We start from the raw sequence: 23,164 nt of genomic DNA, 5'->3' as shown, positions 1-23,164 counted from the left end.
TCTCTCTCTCTCTCTCTCTCTCTTCCATCTCTCTCTCTCTTCCATCTCCTCTCTCTCTCTCTCTTCCATCTCTCTCTCTCTCTCTTCCATCTCTCTCTCTCTCTCTCTCTCTCTCTCTCTGTCTCTCTCTGTCTCTCTCTCTCTCTCTCTCTCTCTCTCTCGGTGTCTCTCGTTGTCTCTCTCTCTCGGTGTCTCTCTCTCTCTCGGTGTCTCTCTCTCTCGGTGTCTCTCTGTCTCTGTATGTGTGTGTGTGTGTGTCTCTGTCACTCACACACACGTAAACCATTCATACTTCTATTTATTATTTCTTTCTTTTGTAGGTAGATAGCATCTTCCTTCATAGGTATTTTTGCAATCTATTTGGGTATTTATAATATTCAGAATAACTTAATCATTCACAGTTGTTCTTTGAATAGCATTGCTGTTACTATATACAATGTTTTCTTGGTTTTTCTTATGTCACTCTGTTATTTCAGGCAAGTCTTTTCATGGTTTTTTTTTTTTTTTTTCTAAAATCAACCTTCTCATCCTTTCTTACAGCATAGTAGTATTCCTTAACAATCATATACCACAACTTGTTTAGCCATTCCCCCACTTGATGGGGATTCACTCAATTTTCAGTTTTTGACACCGCAAAGAGAGTTACTATAAATATTTTAGAACACACATTTTTTTCCTTTTCTTTAATTACTTTGGGAAACAAACTTAATAGGAGTATTGCTGAGCCAGAAAGTAAATATAATTTTGTAACTCTTTGGACATAATCCAGATTGTTCTCCAAGATGGTTAGATCAGTTCACAGTTCCACTAACATTGTATTAGTATTCAATTCTTCCCCGTGTTCCTTTTCATTTCTATTATTACTACCTTACTTATTATTATTACTTATTACTATTATTAATATTGTTATTAATTATATTATTAATAATAATTATTACTTATTACTACCTTACTTATTATTACTTATTACTACTCTTTTTACTTCATGTGTGGATCATTGATATATCTCTTAACTTATTCCTTGATTTGAAATTCTCTTAATATCAATGTATTCTGCATTTTAAACCCCAATGAAAAAAATTTAGCCTTCTTCCCAGAACTTACCTTCATTTAATCTTTCTAATCATCTGTATCCATCCATTGAATAGATACTTATTGAGCACAAAAATATATATGAGACAATACAAGAAATGATTCTGGTCTTGTGGAGTCTGACAGATGATAAGATATATATGAATCATAGAATCAGAATTGAAAATTTAGAAAGAGACCTCAGAAGTTATCATATCCCTAATGAGTAGTGATCTAACCTTCAAGCAAGGAATTGACTAGTCTTAGGTAACACATTCCATTTTTTTTTTTTTATAAATCCCTAATGATTTTTTTTCTTAGATGGATATGAGATTTTCCTTGACACAATAGCTATCCTTTGTCTTTGTCCTGCTTTTTGGTCAATAAAACAAAGCTAATATTACTTTTACATAATACTCATTCAGATATTTGGAAAGTGACCATATCTCCTTTAAATCTTGTCTTCTACATACTAAACCATCTTTATCCTCTTCTTTCAATCTTCATATGACACAATTTTAAGTCCTCCTACAATTCCTTTACCTTGCTTTGGACATACATGTCTATATATTTTTTCTCCTTCTAGGACAAAAAGCTGAAAATATCAATGACTCTGGGAAATAACATTTTTTCTTTATTGTTTAGAAAACCATTTGGGGCTACAGTACTGTATAATGTCAGTTATCATCATCAGCATTATTGTTTAGTACTAGTAGTGATATCTCACACCTACCCACGTTCTGTGTTATCACCCTAGACTATAGGTTCTTAATCTGTGGTTCATAAATATATTTTAAAGAATCCATGGACATGAATTGCAAAAATTACATCTGTGTTTCAATAGAATTGTTTTCCTTTGCAGTCCTATCTATTTTGTGCACTTAGAAACATGTTTCTGGAAAGGTCCATAGACTTCAATTAAATTGCTGCAGGGATCCAAGACACAAAAATGAATTAAGAAACTCTCCCTTAGATCCTTTGAATTTTATCCCTAGACTATTTCAATGATCTCTTGTCTCTCCCACCTCCAATATATTCAGCACATCACTGCCAGATCCATCATCTTATTAAACCACAGTTCTGCTTATGTCTTTCTCCTATTTGAAAAAACTATTTTTTCATAAATTACCCAAGTCCAAACCTTTGACATATATCAAAGTTAAGTTCAGATGCTTAGATGGAATTAAAGAGTCTACTTTATCTGCTCCTTAACAGTTTCATTGCCCAGTGTCATCCTCCTTTAATCCTCTGTACTTCTTAACCATTATACTATCCTCAACGTATATCCTTGCATGTGTTTGAAAACTGCATTCTAATAAGTTATAGAAAACTTCTTTTATAAAACTTTTCCCGTACATCATTTATACAATTCTGATGTCTGGGTTTGAGAAGTCTGCCAACAGCTCTCTCATAATTAGTTGCAAATATTTCTCTTTATATAATAATAATACATTTAACTATCACTTTAAAGTGTGTTCCTTAAAATCCTGTGAGTTGATATTAGGAATAGAATCAATAATTTTCTATGTTAAGTATATCAGGCACTGTACTAGAATGATGGAGACATAAGTGAAATGATCCTGACCTTAGCTTATATTCTATAGGAGGAAACTATATACACTTATGCTTATAGAGATAAAAATGAATACTGGATGTCCCAGAAGTCTTAGGTTTTAACCTATTAAAACTTAAAGTCCCAAAGGTTTGGGGACATTCCATGTAAGGCAATTTGAAAAAGAAGAAGAATTAAGAACTAGGATGATCAGAAAAAGCTTTATGCAGAAAGTAGTATTTAAGTTGAACTTTGAAGGAAGCTAGGAGTTCTAAGAAAATAGAGATAAGAAAAGAGTGCACATTCCAGACATGGGAGCATGCATTCCTTTGTGTGCAAAGGTATAGAGATGGGAGATAGAGGAATGTGTGAGAAATAGCCAGAAAAGCAATTTGGCTGATTCAAAGATTGTGTGGAGGGGAGTGATATTTATTGAGACTGGATATACAGATTGGATCAAAGTCATAAAGAAATTTAAATAACAGAAGTAATTTATATTTGACCATCAGAGCCAAAGTAAGTTTGGAAGGTTTAATTGATGCAGTGGTCCTCAAACTTTTTGAATAGGGGCCAGTTCACTTTCCCTCAGACTGTGGGAGGGCCGGACTATAGTAAAAACAAAAGCTCACACTCTGTCTCTGCCCCTCAGCCCATTTGCCATAACCCAGCGGGCCACATAAACGTCCTCAGCGGGAGCATCTGGCCCGCGGGCTGTAGTTTGAGAACCCCTCATTGAATGATATGGTCAGACTTTGCTTTAAGAGGCTACTGGAATAATCCAGACAAAAAGGATCTGTACTAGTTGGTGCTGTGTGAGTAAAAAGAAGGAAAAAAGTGAAATGCTTTTTAAGTGGACCCAAAAAGAATTGGCAATCAGTTGAATATATGGGATACTGGTAACATATGGAGGAGTTTTATTTTGCAGATGAGGAAACAAACTCAGAAGGGTTAAGGGAATTGCTCATCTCAGTGAAGGAGGGAAATAAAGAATAATCAGCCCTAATCCAACCTCCTCTCAGAATTGCTATATATTACTGCACCAGAGACTCAATCAAAGGATTCTAAGCTTCAGATAATTTACAAAAGTCAGTCATCCACTTATGGATAATCAAAAATTGATTGTACTTGAAAGCTCCCTTTAATTTCCCTGCTAATGTTCATTTTTCCCTCTGCTGGCCAGATGGTTAATTATTTTGCACTTAGCCTTTATAAGCAAAGAGCTTAAAAAATAAATATTCTCAATAGATATTCAGACCCACATATCATGGAGCAAGGAGGGATCATTGAATAGTGTGAAGAATGCTAGTCTGGGAGCCAAGAGACCTGGATTCTGTCCTGATTCAGTCAATAAGTATTTTGTATTAATTACTTGTAAGGTGGATGCACCTTATGTATGTGAGAGACAGGTATTTCTTTATGAGATGTCCATATAAGGAGAGATGTATTTTGAAGGGAAACAAGGATAAATATCTTTGGAATCTTGCCAACTCCTTTCCAAGGGACCCTCCATGAGGGGAGTAGGAAAAAAGGCAATGAAGTTTGCTATTTTGCTCTCCTTTGAGAAAGAAGGGTACTAAACTAGAATTATATCTATTTGTTTCTCTAAATATTACTGATCTAATGCATGATTTTTTTAGTTCAAAAACAGCTAATTCCCTGGTCACTAGTCTTTAAAGGAGGAAGATGCCCTAAGTTTATATACTCCAACTTGATCCCTTCCCACTAAATGCTAATTAGACAAAAGACCATCACAAATAGTGAATAGTAAACTTATTTATCCTGGAAATGATCAGAGATCATGAAAGTTATATCTATTAAAGTACACTGGAAGAGAGATATAGGAGTGGTTTAACTATATAGATGGGAAGAAACTAAAATCTTGCTCAATGAAGCAAAGAGGCCCTAATCTTGCCCAGAAGAATTTTGCTTAAATTTCCATAGATGCAAGCTGGAGATAAGGTGACTTATTCCTCTTCATGTCTGCTTTCCAAAGTCTGCCTCTTTCCATATGTCTCAAGTTGGTCTCCAGTCACTGTCAATAAAATTTGTACAAAAAGATAGTTCTTGTTCTCAGTGAACTCATGGTCTAAAGGGGAAGGCAACATGCAAATAACTATGTCTGGAAGGGAGGAAAGGACTTTTTTATGAAAGACTGAATGACAGGCAGTGGATTTTATATATGACTCTGAATTGATAGGGAGTCAGTAGAGTTTCTTGAGTAGGGGAGTGTCAAGGTCAGAACCACCCTTTAGGAAAATCATTTGGACAGCTGAATAGAATGGGGAGAGCCTTGTGTCCGTCTCAAGACAGTTTATTGCCAGGCATGAGGTGATGAGGGCCTGCAGCAAGGTAATGGCAATGCCAGAGGAGATAAGAGGACATATAGGAAAGATGTTACAAAGGTAAAAGTCAACAGGATTTGATTGGCTGGGAGTGGGGTATGAGAAATAAAACAAATAAAAATCATACAAGATAACCATTAAAAATACATCATTAAAGCAAGCTGTGACCCAAATATTTGTTGTGGTGTTCTAGCAATGTTCCTGCCTATTAGAAAAGAGTGGAAAAAATGAAGCACCCTAAACAGCATAAGCTTTGGTTTGTGTTGAGAGAACTCCAGCAGAGTTAAACTCTCAACAATATGCAGGGTTTCCTGTGATGATATCATCAGACAGTCTGCAATTTCCCTTCTGCAAATGAAGAAACTCCAGTAGATATCTGAAAAATTGGGGCCCAGAAAAAGATGGCATTAATATTCATTTCAAATATAATTAAAAGCTTGCAGGCTTGCTTCAGGGAGAAATTGTCTCCATTATGAAATTTTCCTCTGTCTTGCACAATATGGTCTGTGCAGAGACTTCCTGAGATCATCAGTTAAAAGTATTGATAAAGTCAAGATCATTTAATTATGTAGAAAACTGAAGGAAAAAAAAAAAAGGACAGTGGGATTCTCTGTCAGTTTATCACAATTTTGCTTTATGGTTTTAGGAGAAATAACATAGTGCTTCAAAGCATATACCAACTTTTGTTTTATTTATAAAGTATTTTGAAGGAAGCAAAGTACTTTTTGGTTAATATTTGACTATCCCTTAGACAAGCAGGATCATGGAATCATAGATTTAGAGCTATAAGAGGCCTTGAAGGTCATTTAGCCCTTTATATATCAAAAAGCTTGAGTCCTATAAAAATGAAGTCATTTTTTTAAATGGAGATTTGGAAGTGATATCTACCTCCTAATCCATTCTTGTTGGTAGGTGAATCCCTGAAGCAGAGATTATTTCTGTCCTATTTTATAATAATAAAAAAGCTCAAGGACAAACATGAGGATAGAATTTTGAACTCCACATTGGTAAGTTATGACATTAGCAAGCATTTGTATAGGCTCAGGGAGTTACCTCCAAGATAAAATGATGATGTCTTGGGTTTTGGTTGTATGACCTTTCTGCTGAGGATTTTCTCTAGGAGTGGATGTCTGAAAATATAGATTAGGACATGATCAAGTTAATTACATTTTGTTTTCAAAATAAATTTTGTTGATATAAACCTAAATTATAAATTAATTTATCACTTCATTATCGTACAAGAAAGTATCATACACATTATCTAAAGTAAAATTTAGAGAAATACCTAGAGGCAGAAATGACAAACTACTTCAATATCTTTGCCCAAAAAAACCCAAATGGCATCACAGAGAATTAGACACAACTGAAAACTGATTGAATCATATTATTTAGGGACTACTTTGGTACATTCCTAATTACACTTTTCTATTACCATCTCTCTATTGACATTTTCTATTGACATCTCTCTATTCTTATTTTCCTTAACCTACTTTAAGCAGAAACTTTTAACTATTACTAAATTACGCACATCTTGATGAAAATCTTATAAAATACATTGTCACATCGAAGCTTGGTATCTAGAGTCTATATTCTTGCTTGCAACTTCTTACAGAGAGGGTATTTGTATCTTTAACATTCCTAATTTTCAAACAGTATCAAACCTGCTAATACCTTCTGTTCTCTCTTTTCTCTAACTGAGGCATTTTGACCTCTGCTTGCCAGTGGATTTCAGTGACACTGGAGGAAAAAATGAAACAGATGACTTTGTGCAGCTCTGCCTCATATATATATGATTCAGGTGCAAGCCAAGATATTATGGCATTGGTCCACTTTGAAAATGGACCAAAAACAATTTTCTGACTACTTGCTATTTGCCTGGGAATCTTATAACAGTCAGTAAATATATGTAAAAATTTGAATATCTATGTTTCAGCCTCTTCTACTGGAATTTCCACTCCCTTTCCCTCCCCATCAGCTAACCTCAATTGTTAACCTCTATCATTTTGGGTTATGTTCCATCTTTCTCCCAAACACATCTCTCAAAAGATGTTATTTATTTAGCATGTCTCCCAATCCTCCCTTTGAAACTTTTTCAATATGGTTCCATAACACATACCCAGCCTATCGTGCTTCTATAATATTATAACTGAGGCAATGTCTTCCCTTCTAAGCACACTTCACAGGGTGACAGAGTTCATGAGATGAGGAAGCAGTATGAGAAGGATGGATAGATAGGGATGAATAAAATCCCAACAGATAATAGTGAGTGGTGCTAAAGAAAAGCAACTCTTCATGATTTAGACACAAAGAATAATAATATAAACAAATTAGAAGAAAATAGGATAGTTTACCTCTCAGATTTCTGGAAAAGGAAGGAATTTGTGGCCAAAGAAGAACTAGAGATCATTATTGATCACAAAATAGATATTTTTTGATTATATTAAGTTAAAAAGTTTTTATACAAACAAAACTAATGCAGACAAGATTAGAAGGGAACCAATAAACTGGGAAAACACTTTTACATCCTTTGGATCTGATAAAGGCCTCATCTCTAAAATATATAGAGAATTGACTGAAATCTATAATAGTTCAAGCCATTCTCCAATTGATAAATGGTCAAAGGATATGAACAGACAAGTTTCAGATGAAGAAATTAAAACTATATGTAGTCATACGAAAAGGTGCTCCAAATCAATATTGATCAGAGAAATGCAAATTAAGACAACTCTGAGATACCATTACACACCTGTCAGATTGGCTAAGATGACAGGAACAAATAATGATGAATGTTGGAGGGGCTGTGGGAAAACTGGGACACTGATGCATTGTTGGTGGAACTGTGAACAAATCCAATCATTCTGGAGAGCAATTTGAAACTATTCTCAAAAAGTTATCAAACTTTGATCCAGCAATTTTTCTACTGGGCTTATATTTCAAAGAGATCTTAAAGAAGGGAAAGGGACCCGTATATGTAAGAATGTTTGTGGCAGCCCTCTTTGTAGTGGCAAGGAACTAGAAACTGAGTGGACGCCCATCAGTTAGAGATTGGCTGAATAAATTGTGGTATATAAGTGTTATGGAATATTATTCTGTAAGAAATGACCAGCAGGATGATTTCAGAGAGGCCTGGAGAGAATTACATGAACTGATGCTGAGTGAAATGAGCAGAACCAGGAGATTGTTGTACAGGGAAACAAGACTATACAAGGATCAATTCAACAATGAAAGGATTCAAACCAGTTCCACTTGCTCAGTGACAAAGACCGCCATCTACACCCAGAAAGAGAACTGTGGGAACAGAGTGTGGACCACAACACAGCATTCTAACTCTCTGTTGTGATTTGCTTGCATTGTGTTTTCTTTTTCAGTTTTTCTTTTCCTTCTTTCTTGATCTGATTTTTGTTGCACAGCAAGATAACTGTATAAATATGTAAACCTACATTAGACTTAACATGTATTTCAACATACTTAACGTGTATTGGACTACCTGCCAGCTAGGAAAGGGAGTGGGAGGAAGGAGGGGAGATATGAAACAAAAGTTTTTTTTCCAATATTGGAAAAATTACCCATGCATATGCTTTGTAAATAAAAAATAAAATAAATTTATTGTAATAAGTTTGCTAAATAAAATATAAATGAACTGATTCGAGGAAGTGTCCATAGCTAAAAATCATGTATGCTTAAAATATTTAAAAGTCTAAGCAGGAAAAAAAGAAAAGAAAAGAAAAACAACCCTTCCTAAGCTGCCAGTAGCTAGCTAGTTAGCTGCTTCTTTCTCCCTGGCCACAATGCTTCCAATTATGGAGATGCTGAGAACTATAGCAATGCATAAGATAGCTTTGGAGGTAGAAGGAATTTTAGAAGATATAGAATCTAGCCTTTTTATTTTATAGATAAGGAAACTCAAAAATAGAGATTAAGTGACTTGCCCATGGTCAGAAAGATATTAAGTGTCTGAGGCAGTATTTGAACCAGGATTTCCTCACAGCTGGTACAATAGACACCACGCTGCCTCACTTTACTGAAAGTAGGAGGAGGTCAGATCATGTTGTTCCAGATTTTGCTTAACATTAGCACCTGGTTATCTCCAATTTATCCTGTGCATATCCTGTTTGGACAAAGTTGTTTGCATGCTGTCTCCATCATTAGATTGTAAGCTCCTTGGGGGCAGGGGCTTAACATAATTCTTGGCACAAAGTATGGATTTAATAAATGCTAACTAGCCAATTGACTACTCTAAGGAAATATATCAGGCTTAGATTGCTTGGAGAAGCTACAACTGTATCTGTCCATCTCTACTCATTCCACCCCCTCATCCCCTAATACAGCCTTCCTCTATGGCCTCTTCATCGTCAGCACTCCTGATGTAGGGGTTAATGAGATCATGCTTAACGTAGCTATTGCACCAAGGGTGGAATCCATCTTCCTTGCTTGGCCCTACAAGATGTTCCCACATGGATTATCTTGACCCATCCCCTAAGATTCTCACTCTGTACTTTGAAGACCAGAGTTTTAGTCAAATAGCTATAAAATTAGGGTCATAGGGATACAGAGCTAGAATGGATTTTACAGGATATCTAGTTTGACTCCTTCGTTTTACAGAAGAGAATGCTGAGGTCCCAGCAAGTTGATCAACTTTCTCCAACTCACATAGCTATTAAATTGTGGACTCAGGATTTAAATTTGGTGCCTTGGGCTCCAGAGGTGAGTGCTAGGAACAGTGGTTCTTTTTCTTGGTTTTCTAGACCTTATATAATCTTATTCCTATGTTTTCTCAGGGAAACTCTTTTACTTACTCCTATTTTGGTCTTTGCACCAAATTCAAGGAATTCTTATTACAAATCATCAATTACTGATGATGCACTTTGGAATATAATTTGAGAAATCAGGCTCGACTTTGTAGGGTTATATTTTCAAACACTTACCTTGCTGCCACTGGATCTAAATATTATTTGTCTCATTAAGTCCTCAATGGACATCAGTCGTGATTTTTTATTTAGCCGTCTTGACCATGATACACAAGAACATAGATCTGAATGAGGAGAGCTGGGAGGGATTCAGTGAAGGCCCTCTTCCCTGCTGAGCGAATGGAGGCATTGTCTGTGAACATCATCCCTCGCCTTCTATTGCATTTGCTTCTCCTGGTATTACCACTGTTCATTGTTCTCCAATGTTAGCTGACAGATATTGACTCTGTTTAAATTAAATTTTGAACTGGCCCCTATTAATGTTTCCTGCCTTTAAAATGTAATATTTACTTTTGAGGCCTTCCAGATGGAGTAGATGGAGGGGCTTCTTTTCCCTTCTTCCTTTGTATTAAGAGCAGTATCATAGTTGAATGGAGGGGCTTCTTTTCCCTTCTTCCTTTGTATTAAGAGCAGTATCATAGTTGAAGTAGCACAGATTTTTATAGCCAACCCTGGGAAAGCTGTGTCTAAAGACATGTACTGGAAGTCTTTTTTTTTTTTTTTTTTTTTTTTTTTTTTTTATCCATCCATGATTAGGAATAGAATGCCAGAGCAAGAATAAACCTTAGTTATATTTTAATCCAAACCCCCAACCCTTCTTATTTTGAAGAATGAGGAAACTGAGAGGTAGGTGAAGTGATTAAACAAAGGTGGGGCTAGAAATCCAAGTGCCCTAACTCATGACCTGGGGCTTTTTTCCACTCTGGCTCCTGACACAGCCAAAAGATGCAGGGTGCTTTAGATGTGGATAACTGCCTATAGATCCTGAGGGTATCTGTGTCCTCATGCCCCAGTTCCCACAAGTGATCCCTTGTGAGTGCTCTACTTGTCTTGTGATGAGCCTGGCATTCCTGCTCCCACCATGATAAAAGCATCCTCCTCCCCCATTCTCTATCACTTCTTCTACAAAGAGGTTAGGAGATAGTAGAGCTAGAAATGGCCATTTTTGTTCTATCCTTCTCTTTTTCAGACTACATAACTATATGAGAAATAGAGAAAGGGATTTATACTACCCTAAGAGGTGCTGATATTTGGAAGAATATCAACAGGATCAGCCTCCCCCACAGGCAGAGTATGCAGCTGCCTAATATTGTGATTTGATGGATATTAGGAAGATCCACTTGATTCAAAATGTGGACCCTACTTAATTAACACTGACAGCTGAAAATCTACAAAAATTGCACTTCTTCTGATTTATCATTGATCTTTAGGGAAATTACTCTTTAGATACCTTTGGATATGTAATAGTAATACTAAGTTATCATCATTTTGATATGTTAACTTTGCCATAATAATAACTACCATTTAAATTTTAAATTTATGAAGCAATTCACACATTATTTTATTTGATCATCACAACAATACTGTGAAATAAGTTCAATTCTTCCCATTCTACAGAAGAACAGATTGAGGCTACTTAAGGTTACACAGCTAAGTTAGTATCTGGGGCAGGATGTGAACTAAGTAAGGTTTTCCTGACACCAGGTCCCTTATCTACTATGCCAAATGAGGAGAAAGGCCTGAAGGGGCACAGAAAGGAAGGAAAGGGAAACACTATAGATCAGAATAAATCTGGGACCCAACAGCAGGTCCCGTTTATAAAGATTCTTTTTTTTCAGAATGAAATTCATCCAGAAACAATTGTCATATGTTGTTGTGCTTATATTTCCAGCCTGTTCATAAAAGCTTGAGTTCTAGTTTAGGCTCTGGGAGCAAGTAATAAGTGGGGAAGGGATGGGGTAGGAGGGAAAGGTGTTTTCTATGCAACATACTCTCCCTATAGAAGGAAGGAAGAAAGTTTCCTCCACTTTGGGGGATTCAGGTCTAGCCAAGCTTCCACGAACTAGGTGAAACTGGTCTTTGACAGGCTCTTGCTCTTGCATGCAGTTTTTGAAGTAACCAAAGTATATCCCTTTGATTTGATAAAGAGGGTGGGAATTGGGGATTCAGAGAAGGTCAATGATTTTGCTCTGATAATACATCAAATCACCCAGAAAGTAAAATTTTGGAGCACTGGAGCTCTGTTCTTGTGCCTGGTAGAATCAAACTAAAAATAAGGAGGCAGGGTGGAACATCAATTCTATATCAATCCTGTGCATTTTTATAGTTTCCCTTATCATATTATATTGACTTTTTTTCTTTTTTTCCATTTTCTAATGCCTAAGTCTAAAGGAAGTCTGAATTTCACAACAGCAGGATAGGGAGTTTCCAACACAAAAGTTGGAGTCCTGGATTATTTAAAGAAAAGAAGAAGAAAAAATAGAGATAAGGATCTGGTTCAAATGACCATTACAAGAACTTAATTTCTTAATGTTTGTTCTTTAGCTCAGCTTTGTACAACTATAGGAAGCTTGTCTTATTAGATTCACTCTTGGATCTCAGCATTTCCTCCAATTTGCACTTGCTCCAACACAAAAACCTGTTTTGCAAGGGGAGAAAAAGAAAACATTTTTTGGGTGCTATATTGTTCTTCTGTTAAAAATTGAAGAGGCTATTCATTCATCTCTCCTTTTCCTAGCTTCTCCTCAAAGTAAATAGCACCAGAATAATGCTATCTGTGTTCCAAGTTTAGGACCTGATTCTTTACAGGAGGAGATCCAGCCTTTTTGATTTTTGGTTGCATCCATGCAAGTGCTCACAAAGTGTTCAGAAAAAAAAATGGTACAAGGACACTCTCAAAGTCTCTCAAGAACTTTAGAATGACATGGGAGACACTGGCACAGGACCTCCCAGCATGGCGTGCCCTAATCAGGGAAGGTTCTGTGCTCTATGAGCAAAGCAGAATTGAATTAGCTCAAAGGAAATGTGAAATGCACAAAATTAGAAAAGCCACCCCAAATGTTTAAATGGACTATTTGTGACCAACTTGTGGCAGAGCACTTCAAGCTCTTATTAGTGTGATCATCCCCAATTGGACACATTCTAACATGGTGATATCATTTTGGTGTTCAAGAATGAAGGTCAACAGCTAACCAATCAATCCACATGCATGTTGCATGTGCATGTTCATATGCCACACATATGTTTCCCTATCAAGTTCCTTTATTTTGGTTTTAGCTACTTGACACTCCAGGTTTATGAAACAAGGAGAGTGACTTTAAACCTTTGTGAAACTAGCACCTACTAAATTAATGTCTTGCTTAAGGAAGTAATTATGGCAAAAGAAATAAAAGAATCCTATTATTTTGGAAAGGGAAATTTTTTTATAACTTGTAGGCTTTCTCCATCTGTTATTATATAATAAATATTCATTATTTGCTACCAGTGGATTGAACAGAATCTCAAATTAGCCCTGGTCTCTCTCTGATCATTAGGCTTACTCAGGATTCAATAGACTTTTTTTTAAGTGTGAAAAGTTGGGAATATCAGCTCAAATGGAATTTATTTTCTTATTAAACATTTTAAGTTTTTAAAAAGGAACATTGTTTTCCAACAATATTAACCAGGTTTGGAGAGATGACATACTTTTATTTGTAAACACATATCCACACAAGTTAGATTTGGGATGGAAATGATGATGGTGTTTTTTTATGCTATCCTTACCATGGAACTTTGCATACAGGAGACATGATATATATTATAAATATCTTATAATTTATATAATAATAAATATTTGTTGAAATGAATTATATTGTTTTTAATGGCTAATGGTATTTTATCATGTGATTTTGAGATGTTTGATTCTGTAGCAATTTGTTGGGGAAAGAGTGAGAAAAGGCTTTTTTAATTCAAATTTCTATTGTAGAAGTTGGCATTTACCTTAATTTTATAATATAATATTTATATTACAGTTTACTAAATAAAATATTGACTGAGTTCGACAATCACTGCAGCATTTTATTGTTTACAAAGTGCTTTCTTTACAACAAACCTGAGTTAGTTCAAATGCTATATCTCCCACCTTCACATTTTTCTTATTCTAATCCATTTTCCACTCAGCAGGCAAAGTGATTTTTCTGAGGCAGAGGTTTGACCTTCTCTCCCACCCCCAAAATGAGCTTCAGTGGCTCTTTTTTAGCTCCAGGATCAAATATCACCTCTTCTGTTTGGCACAATCCACACTCTACAATCCAGTTAAACTGGCCCTCTGGAACTTCACAAGTGGCATTCCAATCTCTCTTCTTGCCTTTGCTCTGGTTGTTTGCCCACCACTACCTCCTCACTCCCTTGTCTCTTGGTTTTCATAGCTTGCTTCAAGATTAAACTCAAGTCTCACTTTCTGCTGGAGGCCTTTCCCTGTTCCCCCAGATTGGGAAGAGCCTGTTTTAAGCAGATAGGAGTGGCAATCCTGCAGACATAAATACTTGAGAGTCTTTCAAAAGTCTAAAAACATACTGCCAAATAAAATCAGAATGTATCTAATATAAATCTCATCAGAATTATACAGATTTTTATAAAAATAAATGCAGTAAGGTCATGCATTAATGGCCAGCATAAAAATAATTTTCTTGTGTGTGAAGTTTCTACTCAAAGATTGAACTATAAAAGGTATTTTGGCATTAATTCTGAGCTCCATATTATTGTCTCATGTTTGATTCTTGAAATTAATTGCAGTTACTTGAAGTAAAAAGAAATGTGATGTTTTATAATGTGATAATAAAGAAACCCAAGAAAATTTTACAATGATTTTCATTCTTCTTCAAAAATCATTCTCATTTACATTTCCCAGGTCAAATTATGAATAGTTTTTTTTTTTTTTTAATTTAGAGAATGCTACACTACAAAGAAGTCTTAGAAAACACCTTAAATATTGCCTTTTGTAGAAGGGGAGATTGAGCCAAATAACCTAGCATAGTAAGTGAGTGGTCCCATTGAGAATTGGGCCCGGGACTTCGGAAGTTCAAGCTCACGGTTCTTTCTAATAAATGATATTTTTTCTTTCTAAGACATTCTAAGTCAGAAAAGTGTAAAAGACAAACATTAGTAATTATTAGTTCGTGTGAAGTCAGATGTAATTTGGAGTTTAATCTCTCAGTTATTTTCATTAAAAAATCAATCTTCAGGCTACTTACATAATAAATAAAGCATTTATTAGTCGCTAAATTCCAGGCATTATTCTAAGTGCTGGGAATAGAACTATAAACAAAAAGAAAGGGACATATATTCCAATGAGAAAAGATTACAGAAGTTGGGGAAGGGGAGAGAAAAGGGGAGAAGATGTGAGTATTTCAATCTAATTTCCTCTTAGATAAGGGAATCTACCACCTTGGAAATTGGATGGCAATGGTTCTAATTTTGATTTTTCAGTCTTTGTTTCTTCATGTATCTTGACTACCATCATTTATCTGATTTGTTCTACCAGAAGATGAAACCGTGGCTATTGTTAGGGGTTAATGATAAATGATTCTCTTAAAATATATTTTTTTGGGCAGCTTGGATGTTGTAGTGGATAGAACACAGGTCCTGGAGTCAGAGAGACTCCTCTTTTAGAGTTCTAATCTGGTCTCAGATAATTACTATCTGTCTGACCCTGCATGCCTCAGTTTCCTCCTCTGTAAAATGAGCTGAAGAAGGAAATGACAAACCTCTCCAGTATCCACCAAGAAAACCCCAAATGGGATCACTGAGTCAGACACAATTGAAAAATGACTGAAGAAAAATAATTTTTAAAATGCTTAAACCTTTCTTACTCTCCAATTCTGTATAAAATACTTTTGGCAGGTGTGAGAGAACTTCTTATTGAATACTATTTAATACATAATAATAATAATAATAATAATAATAATATTTAACCCTTGCTAGAATAAAGTTCTTATTTCCCAAAACTTATGTTAGGTGCAATGAGAGGATCCATGACATGCCTTTGCTAGAGATACTTTCTCCTTATAATATTAAATGTGATAAACTAATGCTAAGTAAAGTGAATAGAACCAAAAGAACATGGTACACAGCAACAACAAGGTTATGTGATGATCAACTCTGATGGAGGTGGCTCTTTTCAATAATGAGATGATTTAATTCAAATCTAATAGACTTGTGATGGAGAGAGCTATCTGCACCTCAGGAGAGAATTATGGGCACTGAATTTGGATTACAATGTAGTATTTTCACCTTTTTTTTTTCCTTTTTAATCTGATTTTTCTTGTGCAGCATGATGAATGTAGAAAATTGTATAGAAGAACTGCACATGTTTAACATATATTGGATTACTTACCTTCTATTGGAAGGGGTGGGGGAAAGGAAGGAGAAACAAATTTGGAACAAAAGGTTTTACAACGATGAATGTTGAAAACTATTCATTTTTGCAAATAAAAAGCTTTAAAAAGTTTAGAAACAGTATTAAATGTGAAAATAGGTATAAAACAAAAATGCAAGTATTATTTCCCACATATTTCCTCAAACCCTTCCATCATCCTAGTGTTTCCCAGATTTCCGCCCCCCCAAAACACCCTCCAAAACGATGGTTCTTATTAAGAGACAACAAGCCCCAAAATATTCTATGGTCAAATTAATTTGCTAAACAAATGGTCTGAGCTATTAATCTGATGCCTGGCTCCACCTAGTGGATTGTGGTTTGTTTAGCCCACTTGCCTTGTGGCCCAGTGAGAAAAGCCAAATATTGTTAAGTAGTCATATGGCACTTGAAAGGAAATGTGAGTCAGGCAACTATGCACAGAAATGTTTTCCCTTCCTACTACCCTCTCTCTCCCTCTCTCCCTCTCTCCCTCTCTCCCTCTGCCTCTGTCTCTCTCTGTCTCTCTCTCTCTGTCTCTCTCTCTCTGTCTCTCTCTCTCTGTCTCTGTCTCTCTCTCTCTCTCTCTCTGTCTCTGTCTCTGTCTCTGTCTGTCTCTGTCTCTCTCTCTCTCTCTCTGTCTTTCTCTCTCCTTCTCTCTCCCCCTTTCTCTTCCCCTCTCCCTCTCCTTCTCTCTCTCTCCTTTCCTTTCCTCCCTCCCCCCTTTCTTCCCTTTTTCCCTTCCTCCCTCCCTCCCTCCCTCTCTCTCTCTGTGTCTCTGTCTCTCTCTCTCCTTCTCTCTCCCCCTTTCTCTTCCCCTCTCCCTCTCTCTCTCTCCTTTCCTTTCCTCCCTCCCCCCTTTCTTCCCTTTTTCCCTTCCTCCCTCTTTCTCTCTGTCTCGCTCTCTCTCTTCCCTCTCTCCCCCACCTCTGGGAGGGATGTCTGTCTGTCTGACAGAGAAAAAGCATAAACCACAATCTAAGCGGCCCCATCCAGTAGAGCCATGGGTATTTCTGACTGGTAACACAGCTTTAATACATCTGCTTTCAGTCTTTGTCCAAATAAACCAGGACAAAGAAAATAGTGATTTTAGAGAAATGAAAGAGGAGCCAAATATTAGCTCAGAATTCAAAAGGCTGATCTAGCATCAGAGCCTCTTGTGCTCCCTGTTTACTTTCTTGCGATTTTTTAAAATTAAAAAAATAGGTAATTTCAACTTTTTCTTCTACTATCACTCCCATGTAGGAAGAAAGTTAGAAAAATTAAAGTATAACATGATAGGTGCCAGAAGAGAGAGAGAACCAATAAAACTACAATTTTTAAAGAACTTACCTTTCCAGCCTTGGTTCACAATACTCCTTTTCATATTGCCTCCATTACAACCAAATTGGGCTGACCATCATCCAGCTCTGCCTCACCACTTGCAATATTTTGGGCTTACTTATGAATTGGCCATCTTCTCTAAGAAATTCTTCCTGATTTTCATGTCTATTCCATAAACTGTAAGGGATTTCTTCCTGCTATGATCTCTCATTGTTTTTGTTTGCATATACCTGTGCTAAATCATTGTCATGTTTTCTACATGAGATCATTTCTTCTATTCCCTACTAGATTGTAGGGAATTTCTTTGGTGACAGGATCTGCATTTTATTCATCGTTGTTTCACTACACAACATGCAAGAGTCTTGCCAATAGTAAATGATTTAGACATGATTGTTGAATGAATAATGAATGAATGAAATTAGGAAAGCATGGAAACATTTTTACCTGGGAGAAAGAGACAAAAGAATGGAGAACCACAAAATAGCAGAGGTGTTTTAAAACCTCCATCTTTATAAAAATAAAAATAGATTAAATGAGTTATTGAATTGAGATGAGTTCTTAAAGTCTTTTTTAGTCCTAAAATTTTATGTTGAAGATCATTTGAGATGCCTTCTAAATCAGGCTTGTAAAATTAAATGTCTTAAGTATTTGCTAATAATAATCACCATATCTAGCAATTATATGGTACCTACTGTGTGTTTGGCCCTATACTAATGCTTTACAAATATTATGTCATTTTATCTTCACAACAATCTTGTGAGGCAGGTGCAATTATCATTCTCATTTTGTAGTTGAAGAAATTGAGTCAAACAGAGAGGTTAATGGACCTGCCCAATGTGATACAACTGAGGTGCGTTTGAGGTCAGATTTAGACTCCGATCTTCCTGAGTCCAGCATTGGTAGATCCAGGATACCACTAGTGGTTCAGAGCCCATTTGTTATGGTATCTTTGATATGTCATATTTAAGACTTAAGGTATAATATGATATCGTTTGATATCTTTGCCTCAAGCCTCAAAAGTAAAAAGTAAAAAATCTGGCTCCTGGCTATACATAAGAAAACAACTGCAAAGTCACTAAATTTCATTAAGGAGTGGTGACTATTGGTCTTTGCTGACCTCAGAACCCCATATGAAGATCCTGGACAAGAGTCAAGTTAATATATACCAAATTTGTTTCCAGGTCACCTGTTTTAACCTTTCCTTTCCTCTCCCCTCACTGTCACTATAAGAGACAAAACTTTCATAATTTGAGTTGCCCTTATATTGGTGACCTAGCCCTTAAAGAAGAAAACTTTTAATAGTGAAATAACATCAAAACATTTACTCCTTTTGTTCACAGTTGTTGTTCAGTTGTTTCCAACTCATTGTGAATTTTTTTTGGCAAAAATACTGGTGTGGTTTGCCATTTCCTTGTCCAGCTTATTTTACAGATGTGGAAACTGAGGCAGATAGGGTTGGGTGACTTTCTGAGGGTCACATGGCTAGTAAGTGTCTGAGGCTGGATTTGAATTCATGAAGATGAGTTTTCCTGACTCCAGACCTTACACTCCGCACTATGGCACCACTTAGCTGCCCTTCTGTTCATATAGAAGTACATTCATATCTGCCCTCTGTAATATGCAAACACAAAAGTGTAAGTAGTCCTCTCACTCCCTACCTTCTTTTATTCTTTCAAAAAAATGCACCCAACTGCAGCATGATACATAAAAATATCCCCACTTCTACTTATGAGATGCTGAGTCATTTTCAGGTGAGTCTTACTCCAGGTGACTCTTTTGGGGTTTTTTTGTCAAAGATACTAGAGTGGTTTGTCACTTCCTTCTCCTACAGACAAGGAAACTGAGGCAAACAGGATTAAGGGACTTGACTGAGATCACACAGTATCTGAGGCTGGATTTGAGCTCAGGGCCTCCTAATTCCAGGGCCCATGCTCTATGCACTGCATCACCTAGCTGTCCTGGAGCTTTCTTCTAATAAGTTTCCAACAGCTGCACATTCTTCTTATGCAGTCTTCTGTAATGTGATCAAAACTAGTTTATTAGCTTTGAAAAGAGAATAAGTTCTATAAATGCAGCGAGGTTGTAGAAACACAGCCCTCTCTGCCCTACTTAGGAGAGATCACTAGGTCTGAATAGCCTATTTCTGGCTCAGATCCTGCCTGCCTCTCCGAGATATGAATGTACTCTCTTCCAAATTGCAGCCTACTTCCATTCATGTTATGGATAGTGTTTCCTTCACTTTGTTAACCCCGGGATCTCTCTTCTGATTTCCCCTTCTATTCCTAGCAAAGTCAGAGAGGTGTACCTGGCTGAAGTCCTGCAGAACCTTCTGTGTAAAAAGCATCAACACCAATAGGCGTAGAAGCAAGAGACTAGATTCAGGTCCCAACTGGGCCTTTTAACAATTGTTTATTCCCAGCCACTCGATTGGCAAAAATTGATCAAGTGATTACTGTGTGCCAGGCACAGGACTGAATGTTCGTGAGACAGCTTTCAGTCTCAAGAAGCTTTCATGCCTACTAGGAATAAATAGACATAAGATATGTACAAAATAGAAAATGAGTTTACGGGAACTAAGGACTGAGGGAATCAAGAAAGGCTGTTTAAAAGAACAGTTAGTTTGAGTGACTCTTGAAGGGAACTAGGGAACTTGTGGGGGGGGGGAGAGGAAGATCATTCTGAGGCTGGGAAATAAGCCATGCAAAGTGATGAGAGCAGGAGCTGTAATGTGGGACACAGGGAATTAGGTCAGATTAGCTGTAGCACAGACTGTGGACAAGTCACTTAACTTCAAAAAAAAAATGGTGAAGTAGTAATATTTTTCTCTCAGATTGTGACTGTGAGAATGAAGTGAAATAATGTATGTAAGGTGCTTTATAAACCTTTTTTTTTTTTTTTTTTTTTTTTTTTTTTTTGAGGCTGGGGTTAAGTGACTTGCCCAGGGTCACACAGCTAGGAAGCGTTAAGTGTCTGAGACCAGATTTGAACTCGGGTCCTCCTGAATTCAAGGCTGGTGCTCTATCCACTGCGCCACCTAGCTGACCCGGTGCTTTATAAACCTTAAGCTCACATATAAATGCAGCTATTGTTATCAGTATGTTCCAGGTTTTCTGTAGAAATGAATATTTTTTCTCCTTCCCTCTTCTACTTACTGTTCACAGGATTCTAGAATTATGTTGTTTTCCTTTAAAAGAGCCAGACAGTAGTCTTCTACTGATAGATCACGATACGTTATCTAGTCATCCCATACACATCACAGGCATGTAGACAAGCATCCCTACCTAAGCATCACTTAGCACTGACTAACTGACCTCTCATAGACTTCAGCATTTGAAGTTAGAAGGGAACTTTTTTTGAGATTACCTAGTCTACCTCTTCATTTTACAGATGAGGAAACTGAGTTCCAGAATGGTGATGTAATCAGGATCACATAACTAATGAACACTGAGGATGAAAAATGGAATTTGGACACAGGGCCTTTGACTCTAAACCAAAACATTCTTTTTCTCTGCATAATATTGCACAAAAATGGTTCTACCTTTATAGATCACATGAGAGTATGTCTGCATTGATTTTCTCCCTTTTAATGATTTTTTTTCCCTTTTGATTAGGAAAATGCTCAGATGATTAGAGAAGTAGAAGTAGACAAAGTGTCCATGTTGCCCAGGAAACAAGTGGAAGCAATCAAAAAACTATGGGAGGACCCTGGAATCCAGGAGTGTTATGATCGGAGAAGAGAATACCAACTCTCGGATTCAGCTAAATAGTAAGGATGATCAAACTTTTTTACATGCAGTGAACTAGAGTTGTTCCCAGGCTTCCAAAGCAGACATTGGCAACCTAGTAGGGAAAATGGCTTTCAGCACAGAGAAGATTGTTGCTGTAAGTTATAGCCTCCTTCTTCGCCCACTCCATCAACTGTTAAATTTCCATTTCTTTTAGTTCTGAGAATTCTTGTAGCTATTAGCTATTGGCTTAAAGTATTTTACTTGAATTATGCTCAATAGACTCAAATCCATTTAAGAGAGGAACTTGGTCATCCTTGTTGTTATTTTATCATTACCGAAGTTGATGACCACCTTGCTCCCCTGAGTGGTAGTAACACCTGATACCACCACTTTGCTCCGTTCTACTTATACTCTGGGGACACGTATCAGAAATCCTTGATATTCAAATTTCTGCTTCTATTAGGGCCCTATGACCACTAACTTCTGGGGGCAGCTCAGAAAGTTTTGTCAAGTGTGAAGTCCCTGGTGACCTTGTAGCGTTTTCCCCTAAGACTCCAAGGAACATAAAGTACAAATGAATGTGTGAGACTTTCTTCAAGGCCATTCGCAGTGCAGGGGAGCCGCCCACCGAGCCCTATTCCCAGGGACTACACCATTAGCCTAAGGAGGGATAGCCTTTGCTTTTGTTTCTGTCATCAAACTCTACAGTCACATTATCAGGGCAATTTAAGGAACTCGAACCCAGAGGACTCGGCTATTTTGGCTATCCTAAAGTGTTTACAGGCAGGCTCAAATTAGGAGAGGAGCTAAGGCCTCCCTGCTGTCATAGCTCAACTACCCTGTCTTCCACATTGTGGTAAGTTATCATTCGCCCTTTCTTTTGTTCTATATAAGAGAGAGGGACCTACAACCCACGAGAGGAAGCTTTCTTTTCAAGGTCTGAGGGAAATTGGGATTTATCTTTGCCGGTCTGGTGATGCCCTCTAGTGGGAAAGAAACAGAATGATAAATGAGACATTAGGGTCTCAGATGGCATCCCGTCCATTCTATACTTCAACCAAAATCATCTCTACAAACTCACTTAGCAAGTGAGCATCCACTCTTGTCATGAAGACCTCCAGGAAGGAAGACCCCTCCACCCCTACCCTTAACTATTTTATGGAGTAGCCCAGAAAAAGTGAATTTAAGAAAAACATTTTACATGAAGTCAATTCTGCACTTCTGCAATTCTCAACCAGTGTTTAATCATTCTTTCTTCTGCAGCTAACAAAAACAAAAACAAATGTAACATAACCCTTTTATTTTTCTTCCTTCATCTGAGTCTCGAATGGCATGATCTCAAGGCCCTCCGCTTCCTGAACACCCTCTTCTGGATGCTCCCCAACTTAGCAATTTCCTTCCTAAACTGTGGCAACAAGCATGGAACCCAGATCTCCAGATGTGGTCCAATCACAACAAAGCATAGTAGAGCTCTCACCTTCCTACTGAGTTCCTTTTAATGAAATTTTAAGATTGCATTAGCTTTGTTGCTATTATACTTGCAGATCACTAAAATCCCTCACAACTTTAACCTGCTGTCAAGCAATAAAGGATTCCTCTATCTTTTGATTTGCTTTTATTTAAATGTAAGAATTTATATTTCATTTTATTAACCTTTTAAGACTTGTTTTGGATTGTAATTCTATCTTTTAATATGCTAGTTATCATCGAGAGTTGAGAAAAACCTCAGAAACCATTTCATTTAACTCTCATCTTTTGCAAATAAGGGAATTGAGGCCCAGGGAAATTGAGTGATTTACATAAAATCACACAGTAAGCATCATCAAAGGGAAGGCTTGAGCACTGGGGTTTTTTCCCCAGTCCTAATATGCGATCTCTCACCCTTCTTTTATCAGCAAATTTGGTATACTTTGCTCTAGCCTTTCTAGATTAAAGATACTTTTCCTTGGCTGAGACAATAGAAGTAAGATAAGATTTGAATGGTTCTACCTTCTGTTATCAGTTATCAT

The 23,164-nt window shown here is 36.9% G+C and overlaps 1 protein-coding gene across 2 annotated transcripts in view; it reads left to right on the top strand.

Annotated features, from left to right (window-relative positions):
* Positions 1–23,164, top strand: part of LOC141549998 (guanine nucleotide-binding protein subunit alpha-14) — a 266,321-nt gene that overhangs the window by 217,349 nt on the left and 25,808 nt on the right. For both annotated transcript variants that reach the window (XM_074280104.1, XM_074280105.1), the window contains exon 3: positions 21,039–21,193. In XM_074280104.1, coding sequence (XP_074136205.1) covers positions 21,039–21,193 — 155 coding nt within the window. The remainder of the gene's footprint in view (positions 1–21,038; positions 21,194–23,164) is intronic.

Source organism: Sminthopsis crassicaudata, chromosome 1 (genome assembly GCF_048593235.1).
Source record: "Sminthopsis crassicaudata isolate SCR6 chromosome 1, ASM4859323v1, whole genome shotgun sequence".
NCBI lineage: Eukaryota > Metazoa > Chordata > Mammalia > Dasyuromorphia > Dasyuridae > Sminthopsis > Sminthopsis crassicaudata.
The sequence above is the reverse complement of the archived record's forward strand: the minus strand, read 5'-3'. Positions and strand labels throughout refer to the sequence as shown.